We start from the raw sequence: 11,118 nt of genomic DNA, 5'->3' as shown, positions 1-11,118 counted from the left end.
CTACTATATATTTGTTCAATTCGATAAATCTTTATAAATAAAATGTTAATAATTTGTTTATTCTACTGTTTGTGTTAAAAAAATAGTTAACACAATATTTATTTTTACCTACAATTGATAGAAACAACCTCAAATTATAAGTATATTCTTAAAAGCATGAGATGAGTACCTAAAATTTTTATGTTAAATATGCACAAAGTTTTGCATTTAATATATATGTGTGTGTGTCCAGAGTTCGTGTAATATTATAAATAAGCTACTTTCTTTTATTTCAATAAATATTGGCAGTTGGAGTATTAAAACTGATGCAGGAACTCTTAAATTCCACATGCTGCAATTTAGGGCCAACAAGGAGCACCAGGAAATTACCAGTTCTATCAATCACAAACTTCAATAGCAACAAAAATATCACTATGGTTCTAACAACTTATAATTTTCCCATTCAAGGGTGTGTCCTGCTTATTTCATAAAGTGAGTAATTTTTAGAATTGTGACCAGACTTAATCCCATTTAATATTTGGTAGTCGAAAATTTAAATTTACAAGAAGTTGGCTAAGAGTCACTTTTATGAGAACAATAAAAAATTAATGTTTATTTTTACAAAAAGTGGCACTTAGACATGTTTCGGAAAAGGAAAAGAAATCTATGACCAAATGCCTTACAGATTTGAAATATAAAATTTGAATTTTTGAAGAACACTTCTCAGGAGTATCACAAGTATGTACAGTATTTTTAATGCATAAATTCTTTATTAGACAACTCCATTATTCTTATTTGAATAATATACAATTATAGTAATTAACAACTCCATTATTCTTATTTGAATAATATACAATTATAGTAATTAACAACTCCATTATTGGAGAAGAGAAAAATGACAAGTGATGTAATGATGATGACAGGAGCAAGTTGGTTGTTGGGCTTAATGTTAATACGACTAAGAAGTTTCTCATTCAGGGTTTGATTTAAGTTACACAACTTGTTGGCCCAAGTACAATGAAGTAGGGTCATCTTCATTCAGCAACACTTCTTTTTTCTACAGAAAAAATCTTGCAAAACTTCAATAATGAAGCAGGTGCTGTATTCAATTGCTGATGTGGCGATCAGTAATTGGTTACACAGACAAGTTGCTGCATTGTTTGTCACACAGTTCACACCTAGCTAGATGACTCCATGGCTGGTCACTTGGTTTGGGGTTTAGATGGTGTTTCCGTTTCCATACCACGTCTCGAATCGAATCCCGTTCTACGTAACATTGGTAGCCAGTAAAAGAAGAGGTGGATAATTACACGGCCTATTTCATGTGCAATATGTGAAGTAGAACTGATTGTAAGTTGCTATTACAGACTTAATTTATAATGGATGAAAAGTGTACTCTACTCAATTTATTATAAATATTGTGATAAATAAGCTTAAACTTGAGTTTAATTTGGTTAAAGATTGAATGGAACTCGCATTTAATGGAAAATATAATCTATGTACTTCTGAAAAGGACTTCTTCATTGAATCACATTCATTTATTTCAACTTAATACTCTACATAAGTCATCAGAATTACAATCTGAACAGCTGCAGTTTTTGGACATTTTGGTCCTCATGTGGGGACTATGATAGGAGTAAATTGGTTGTTAGGCTTGCCAAGACAAGATCAATGTCTATTTCAATAGCTATTGATTGTTTTCTTCAATGTTTTTCTCTTTTCTCTCTGTGTTGTTTTACTGTTTAGTTCTTTATAGTTGAGTCCTGTCACTAACACAATTGGAGCAAAATGATTATTTCATAAAGGGGTCCTGTTCCCCGGCAATCGTGTGTTAGATAAACTTTATCTAACATACTACTCCAGGAGCGTCGGATCTATATTTCAAGCGCCCAGATTTAAGAAAAATTTTTTTAGCCTTCCGCGGATATTTTCCGCGGAAGGGCTTTTCCCCTTTCCGCGGATCTAAAAAAATTTACTTACATCTGAGCCCTTTGAAATATTGATCTAAGGGTTCTGAAACAGTGTGTTAGATATTGCTTATCTAGTACACGATTGTTAGGGATTAACACCCTTCATAAAGTCCAATAGCTAGTTGTTATTGAAGATGCTGGATTCAAAGTTCCTATTATTCTTGGATTGATATAGTTTTATTTAGGAGGACTCTTGGTTTCTCGCAAATGCAGTCATTCACTCGCTCCAGTTTTTTGCTTCACTAGTGTGTAGTGTGAAAATGTAGCAGGAACATTGATAATATATATATATATATATTAGATGATTTTTGTTCCCATATTAATTATATTTTGCATTTCACTGGATCTTTAATAATTAGTTTTAATATTTTGTTGTAGAAAGCAAGGAATTCTAAATTGGAAGGGATTGGAGCTAAATTAGAAAAAAAATTCTGAAAACTTGGATTGCTTGCACAAGACTTATTGTTTGAGCTTTATCTTAAGTTCTCCTAATCATATTTGGATGATTCAACAGTCCACGCGAACATAACGAAATTCTCTTTCATCATAGAATGGTCCAGACTTCAAAATTCATTTGAATCAGCCCAGAGCAAGACGATTTGACTTTAGAATCCTATTCAATTTTGGAAACTCTTGTATATTCCTAGTTACAATTAAAATATTTAATATAATACAAATGTTTCAAAGTGGATTGATACGTGAGACAAATACAGAGTATATAATCAAGTTTGATCAAGTAATATAATACAAATGTTTCAAAGTGGATCGTAGTCATCAAGTAATTAAAACCAATGTTTCAAAGTGGATTGATATGTGAGACATGGTGGTTTTGCTTTATCTTTCATTGAAACTAAAATCGAAAAGTCACGTATTAGTTAAATTAATTAAAAGGAGATTCTGTAGTTTATTCTAAACAAACTTCAATTATTCTGCACCACCTAATTATAGACATCATTAACGCACTAATGGATATGAAGTTAGGTAGAACTGTATGATACATCATTTAAAATCACTCAACATCGGCAGCTACAACCTAGCCATATCACAATTTTATTACTATTAGGATAATTTCCTTTACTTATTCACAATTTTATATTTAATTAATTAATTATTAGATAGTAAGTTCTTAGCTAAGACACAATTAAGCATATTTGAAATATAAATGTCTATCAAGCAATAGCATTTTGCTATCTGTTAAATGTTTATGCATTATAAAAATTACGCATATAAAGTTCAGTTGAGGCATCCTTTTATAAGAAGCATTGAACTCCCTTTTCTACATGAGGGAGTACTAATCTATAGATGATAATGGTTTTAAAAAATTTATATTTCATCAAATGCTCTGAGTCCACAAATACTTTTCACATTCGTCTATTATCCACAAACTAAGAAGTAAGTACAGGGGTGCGGGAGTGTGAAAACATAGTGCGGGGATACAGGAATTCGACAAATTTAATTTTAGTAAAATCAAAAAATACATGAAAAATGATCAAATGCATAATTTATTAATCTAAAATAAAAAAGTACAAAAATACAAGTGAAATCTTTTAGTTAATTGAAACCGGTATTGTGGAAGAATCCGTATGTCCAACATGGGGACTCCGCATGTGACCCTAATGTCCCTGCTTCTTAGTCTACAAGACTAAGAAAAATTACCTTTGTGCAAAAAAACATTTGGATACCAGTTCTCTCTTTCTTGATAAACTACTGCCTAGTTAATTCAAAATTACCAAACTGGAACTACATTTGTAAGTTCTGAGAGTGCACATTGGCAATCGAGCATACTTGGAAATTTCGTTTGCAGGGTTATATAACACTATACTACTACCAAAAGAAGAAGTAGTTTCTACCAGATATTTATCCATATTTAGACATCGAGATTAATGTCAAAGTCGTCCAAATATATCAAGTAAGTCACTCATTGCAAAAATGACTCAATTTAGTCATAAATTTGGTATAGTTTAGACATATTTACCAATATTTATGAGCATACCTGGTAGTATTTATAGTCAGCATATCATTAATCCAAGAACTTTCATCAAATACGTTCCTGATGCCGATGCCAAGTCATTTTGCAGTACAAATGGCAACAAATTCCGTGCACTCGAATATGCTGCAACAACTAAATACCATCAGGCCACGAAATTGTGGATAATTTTCCATGACTTACAAATAGAGGAGAGTTTAAACTTGTAATCTAGATAACTAAGTCTGGACTTAAGATTTTCCTACGACACCTCGAGATCATTAAAACTCTAAAGGATATGTTGGTAGGGTACAACTGTATGAAACATCATTCTAAAACACTAGACATTTTTAATCGAGCCTGACAGTTTTCGACTCGGCTCGATTGTGCCCATAGTTGTTGTGCACGTATAAAGTTAGTATATCGAAGTGAGTTAATCAATTAAGCAATTTGATATACAGTTCATTCCACACTTATAAGAAGCATTGAACTCTGATAAAAAACGACAATACGACAATGCGACCAAATATACCTGGTACTCTCAATCCAAGAACTTTCATCAATTAGTGTCCACATGCAGATGCAGAGGAGAATTCATCTTATACGAATCTCATTAATAACATCTTCAGCTAAATCATCCGTCTCGTTAATTTGATTCTTATACGATTCATGCAGCTCAGAGATAAACGAAAATTCATTCTTATACAATTCAAAAACCCCAATTGAAAAACCCCAGCTAGTGTGGGTTCAGGCCATTAGTATTCTGGAGAGCCAAGTTTAGTATGTTTTACGAGAATTTTTTTGGTCTTTTTTGTTATTTTTAAATTGGGTAAATGACAAAAATCAAAAATAAGTTTTAGCCGGATCAATTTTATTTTTATTTAAAAATAAGTAGTATAATCATCTTTTAATTCACATAAATAGCGTATATTTTATTTTAACTGATTGAATTATATTTTGATTTTAATTATGCTTTCTAATGGACCAGTTTTATAAATTTCTAGTCCGGATGAATAATATATATTATTTTGTTTTAACTCCAAATTATTATACAGACGAATGAACAATTAAAATATCTTATTTTTCGAATCCAAGTGCCCAAAATAGATAAATGTGCTTAACTCCGCCCAAAACACCAATTGAGTATGTACAAGTATGCGTATTCACTTTTTTAAATTTTATAAAGAATAACTTTTAAAGATATGCATGTTCATTTTTTTTACTTAGATTTATTCACCTAAACAAAAAATAGTGTGTTCTGTGTTATTATTTTAAAAAACGAATATGCATCTCCGATATATGTGTTATGTGGATACTTTGTGTCAAACATCCGCTTTTAAATATTTTGGTCAATTGTCTAAAAGGGGTATTTTGGAACACCTAAAAAATTACTTTTAGATTTTAACTTTGTTTTAGCTTATTTCAGTATTATAAATTTTTTTGTTGAATCAATAATATTCTTTTATCCTGAAACACATTGTACTGATCGTATCCAAGTAATAATACTTAATTTTGCTTTTAATTTTATTTTAGGTCAAACCAATATTGTAATTTTGTTTTAACTAACATGGGTAGTGTATATTATTTTATTTTATTCTAGAATCATTATACCTACGGATTAATTATCTCTAATTGGATTTAAAAAAATTATATAAATAATATAGATACGAAAATAACCCCGTAATTATACAAACTCAAGTATCGTACAGTCTGTACTATCAAATTTTTAATGTTTTAGTGTATGATGCACAAATTTTTTATTAATTTTTTTTACTAATTTGAAATAGCTAAAGAAAAAAGAACCAAACTAAAGTTAAAACAAATAAAAAAATTATTGAGTCTTGTGGATTTTATTTTTGTTTCGTCTTGAGTTCTAAAAATTAGATTTCAATAATTTTACAGTCCACGCGAAACTGAGGAAATAAATTTTAATTCATTGTTGATTTAAAGTGTATTGTCCCACAAAAATTGTCGTGAGACCGAAGAAAAATGATAGTTATGAATTTTGCAATAATATTATATTTAATTTAGGATGCTTGCTTCTTTTGAATTTAAATCATTGAGGGGTCTTTTTTTCGAGCAATTCTAGAGACAGATATGGTTTTCGTTCATTTCAACCTTATATCTGGTGTTTGTTTAAAAAAAAAATAATTTAAACCCATTCCTGAAATTCCCAGGATATGGATTTTTGATACCCAAAGGAAATTTGGGTATGACGAGGAATGAACCATGTTTTCACTATTTTTATTTTTATTTAAGCGATTTCATGTAAAATTTAATACAAATACAAATCAATGAACGAAAATTATATTAAATTAATAATTTAATTAAAATTTTAAAATAATTTAATTTATATTGAAAAAATATTTTAAATTAAAGATATTTATTTCATTACTCAGCCAAACACATGATATTATGAATGACCCCTCAATCCCATACCACCTTAAACCGATTTCTGATTCCAGCCCGTACCATTATTTGAACCAAACGACCCATGAAAAGGTAAAATATTTTCTTAAATTTAGGATTTAGGAGACTTACTTATCATTTTTTATAAAATATTCATTTGTTTTAGGTTCAACGACTATAATCCACCGGTTTAAAGATTTAACGGTCTTTAATTATATTAGTTGTCTGGAACCATATATAACTATCAAAAATTTGAACAAAAACTTCTTCATACTTTTTATATATATGGATATAATATTTTCAAGCGGGTGATTATTGACTTTTTTAAAATATGGGTTACATTTACAAAAAATACCTTATATATAGAATAATAAAGAACACCATCAATATATTTTAATATTTGTAAAGATGATTTGTTAAGATTATAATCACAATATTTAACATGGATTAAATTTAACATATAAAATATAACGTGAAATATCATCTAAAATTGAAAATCAAGTATAACATAGAATCCAAAATCCAGTTATAATCTTCTATATATATTTGTAACTACAAAATTAAGTGTCGTAATATTATATTTGATCATTATTTTTTCTTATATAAAAACCCTTTTTTGGTATGAAAATTAGTATTTAAATGTGTCTTTATATATGATTCCATAATAATTGTTTACTAGATATATTCCATAATATTTTTTATTGTTCTTTATATAAAGATATTATTTATTGAGAAATGACCTCTCAATATTCATATTTATATTGAGCTTTTTTATATTGCAGTTCAATATATATATATAAAAAAAGAGGTGGATGAATATACGACAAATTTCATGTGCAATACGTGAAGTAGAATTGATTATGTATTGCTATTACAGACTTAATTTATAGTGGATGAAAAGGGAGTACTCTACTAAATTTAATTCTAAATATTGTGATAAATAAGCTTAAATTTGAGTTTAATTCAGTAAGAGATGTAATGGGACTCGCATTAAATGGAAAATATAAGCTATGTACTTCAAAAATACTTCTTTAAAGAATTATATATTCATTTATTTCAATTTAATACCCTACATAAGAGCAACTCCAACGAAAACTCCTTACCTATAATTTTCTCATCATGTGTACATATTTAGGGGTTTTGATTTCATAAATCACAATCTAATAGAACACCTTAGCCCGGGGAGAAAATGGAACCCCTTATTTAGGGGATAGAAAAGCAAGTCCCTCTAGTTCCACATCATCTATGTTCCCATATAATACCAACATATATCTACTCCAACCCCCCATTCCTTATCTATCTTATCTAAAATGTTAAATAAATATATTTTTTAAAATCATAGGTAATCGATGTAGGTAACAATGTTGGAGTAACACAACTTTTTAAGTCTCTATATTTTGGGTAACAATTATTTTATTATAGTTTAGGAAAATAAAATAGGGATTACCCTGAGCACGGTTGGATAGCTCAAGTGGTTAAGAGTTTATCCTCCGTCGTCCCGGGTCCTGGATTTGATCATCACTCCTGAGAATTTATGAGAACAAATACTCATTTATAAGGCTATAGGTCATATTTGTCAAAAAACTAGGGGTGGATATTTTGAAATTAGTCCAGGAATAAATTGGTTGTTGGGCTTGCCAAGACAAGATCAGTCTCTATTCGCAATCAAACCGTTGGTATATAAAAACGAACCAAATTTACCTATATAATTATAGTTGGTTGCGGTTAGTTTTGCCGTTCAACTGCTCAAATAATTAAAAAAAACTTACTTCAATAAATATTGCATATAAAAATTATAAGGGTTTCCAAAAGAAATTCAATAATCCAAAAAAATCAATAAATTTAAATGGCAAATAAATTCAATAGTCCGGTGATGTTACAAAAGAAAAACTAATCCTGAAATATAAAAGTTGATGCAAAATTTTCTGAACTTTATTTATATTGGGCAAAGTCTAATTGTATTACTTTGAGTAATGTTATTTATATGTATATTTTATATATTTTTTAAAATTATATTAATTTATATAATATGCGATTGTGATTGTGGTCGGACTTTCATGATTTTTAAAATAATGAATCCGCGGCCATACTGCAAATGAACGGTTATCTAAAATTACATCCACGACTATTCGCGTTCTGCTGCTAAGTGTAATATATATGGATTGGTTGCAGGTGATTTTTACAGTTGACATGGTTGAAAGGATTGAACATTAGGGACTATGACGGGAATTTATCGGTTGTTGGGCTTGCCAAGACAAGATCGGTCTATATTTCAATAGATATTGATTGTTTTCTTCGATGTTTTTCTCTTTTTTCTATATTTCTTTTCTCCAAATGTTGTTTTTCTGTTTAGTTCTTTATATTTATAGCTTTTGAGTTTACTACTGAGAGTCCTGTAGCTAACACAATTGGAGCTAAATAAAAATCTCAATAATAAAAAACTGATTAACCTAAATGTTATTTCATAGAAAACAATAGCTAGTTGCTATTGAAGATACTGGATTTGAAGTTCTTATTAGTCTTGGATTGATATAGTTTTATTTAGGAGGACTCTTGGTTTCTGGCAAAAGCAGTCATTCCAATTTTCAATTAACTGGATCTTTATTAATTAGCTTTAATATTTTGTTGTAGAAAGCAAGGAATGTTAAATTGGAAGGGATTGGAGCTAAATTAGAAGAAAATTCGGATTACTTGGATTGCTTGCGCAAGACTTATTATTTAGGCCGTATTTGGTAATCAGATTTGGATGACTCAACAGCCCACGCGAAGGTAATGAAATTCTCTTTCATTATAGAATGGTCCAGACTTCAAAATTCATTTGAACCAGCCCAGTACCAGCAAGGAATAGTCAAGACGATTCTCTTTCAGAGGACTCTTTGGTTTCTGGCAATTGGCAATTGCAGTCATTCATTCGCTCCAGTTTTTTATTTCAGTAGATATGTAGTGAAACACATACACCCGTCATATATGCAGCTCACGTTCAAACCATCTAACTTTCTCCTGAATTATTACAGCTTCTGCACCTGTAAAGAAATAGGCATTGTTTATGCTAGACCCGCTTGCTGCATTCTGACTAAGTATTTTTTGGATGTTTTTTTAGCTTTAATGAAGATGGAGGTCTTGTTCTTGGGTCTTCTGTTTGTTATTTAGCTGAAGTGTCAAGTCCAAATAAAGCCAAGGTGTGCAGATGGGGCCTTACTGAAGATCACAGTGCATTCTTGTTAGAATATAGTCTATTAGCTGGCAGAGGTTATTTTAGTCTTTGCATTAAGTACGTTGGAGTAACAAACTTTTGTAAACGTTAAAAGGACACATGGTGGACACAGACTCTGCAGTGTGAGTATTGGAGTATTCAGTGAATGCACAATTATTGTTACTCACTCTCTTTCTATTTGTGTAACTTCTTGCTAGCTATCTCTTGCCTAAAGTTTATGTTGTCTTTATGGTATCAGAGCTGCAATAGATAGCTGTGTAGTGAGAATTCTTTCTTGGAGAGATCTGTGTTATTTCTGTTGGTCAATTCTTTGCTCTGTGAAAGGTGTGAGTGTTGTCACTGTCACACAACATTGTTTTAGAGTTAAAGATGGCTACTGGTAGACTGTCTGCATCAGATCTACAAAATCCTTTGTTTACACATCCTTCGGATGGACCGCTGTCTTTAAGTGTCCCAAAATTGCAAGGAGCAAATGATTATAGAACCTGGAAAAGGTCACTTGAAATTCAACTATCAGCAAAGAGGAAGCTGGGTTTCGTTGATGGAACCATTACAAGGAGTACAACAGATGCTGCAGAGGCCAGCCAATGGGATACATGTAACAACATGGTAATCTCATGGATACACAATAATATTTCTGAAAGTATAAAGTCTTCTGTTCTTTTTATTAACAATGCTTGTGACATATGGAAACAACTTGAAAAATGCTTTTCGTTAACAAATGGGTCTAGAAAGTACAAGTTGTGTAGAGATTTGTTTAATTATAAACAAAATGGAATGAAGGTAAGTGAGTATTACACTGGTCTCAGTAGCCTCTGGGAGGAGATTGACTCCATGAATGCGCTTCCAAGCGTCACTGTTGTGGACCCAGAAGTCACGAAGCTGCTGAATGTCATTGAGTCCTTGAAGGAAGAATCCAGATTGTTTCAATTTTTGAATGGCTTGGATGAGATGTACGGAGCACAAAGAAGCCAGTTGTTAATGTTGAGTCCGCTACCGTCAGTTGAAATAGCATGTGCTGCTTTGCAGCAAGAAGAGTCACAAAAGGAGATTCTTCATCATACAATCTTGGGAGATAATGATGCAATGGCCATGTTTGGTAAAGGCATTAGGGAAAAGGGTTTAATGTGCACTGCTTGTGGTAGAAGGGGACATACAAATGATAAGTGTTGGGGAGTTGTTGGATATCCAAAATGGTACTCAAAGCCCAAGCTCACACAGAGAGCAGCTCCTGGTAAATGGACTGGACAGAGACCAAGTGCACCAAGAATGGCGAATAATGTTCAGGGGGTGTGGATGATCAACAAAACATAACTATGACGTCCCAACAATTGGAGCAGATACTCAAGTTGATCCCAAAGGAAAAATCTAATCAGAAGGGTTCTGAAACAGATGAGGAAATAGATTATGGGTTTTCAGGAATGGTTTGTAGTGGTGGAAAGAAGGTACTAGGTGGTGCAGAGTGGATCATAGATTCCGGAGCTTCAGATCACATGGCGTCCTCATTGCAACACATGATCAATATCAAGTTAGCCCCTGCTACTTTTACAATCACACTACCAACGGGTTCAACAGCTGTT

At 31.3% G+C, this 11,118-nt stretch overlaps 1 protein-coding gene and 1 long non-coding RNA gene across 2 annotated transcripts; one reads left to right on the top strand and one right to left on the bottom strand.

Annotated features, from left to right (window-relative positions):
* Window positions 1-903: 903 nt before the first annotated feature.
* LOC141698373 (uncharacterized) lies at window positions 904-4,666 on the bottom strand. The gene is made up of 3 exons (XR_012565078.1): window positions 4,448-4,666; window positions 3,943-4,062; window positions 904-1,294 (listed from the first exon to the last, which is right to left on the bottom strand). It is a non-coding gene; the product is annotated as an uncharacterized LOC141698373 (long non-coding RNA).
* Window positions 4,667-9,907: 5,241 nt separating this feature from the next.
* On the top strand, window positions 9,908-10,852 carry LOC141696528 (uncharacterized). The gene has a single exon (XM_074500658.1). It carries the CDS (start codon window positions 9,908-9,910, stop codon window positions 10,850-10,852), a length of 945 nt encoding a protein of 314 aa, XP_074356759.1.
* The last annotated feature ends 266 nt before the right edge of the window (window positions 10,853-11,118 follow it).

The sequence above is a fragment of the Apium graveolens genome, chromosome 11, assembly GCF_009905375.1.
Source record: "Apium graveolens cultivar Ventura chromosome 11, ASM990537v1, whole genome shotgun sequence".
Classification (NCBI taxonomy): domain Eukaryota; kingdom Viridiplantae; phylum Streptophyta; class Magnoliopsida; order Apiales; family Apiaceae; genus Apium; species Apium graveolens.
The sequence above is the reverse complement of the archived record's forward strand: the minus strand, read 5'-3'. Positions and strand labels throughout refer to the sequence as shown.

Excerpts from the sequence above, each read along its gene's own strand:
- LOC141696528 (XM_074500658.1), top strand. The coding sequence starts at position 9,908 with ATGGCTACTGGTAGACTGTCTGCATCAGATCTACAAAATCCTTTGTTT.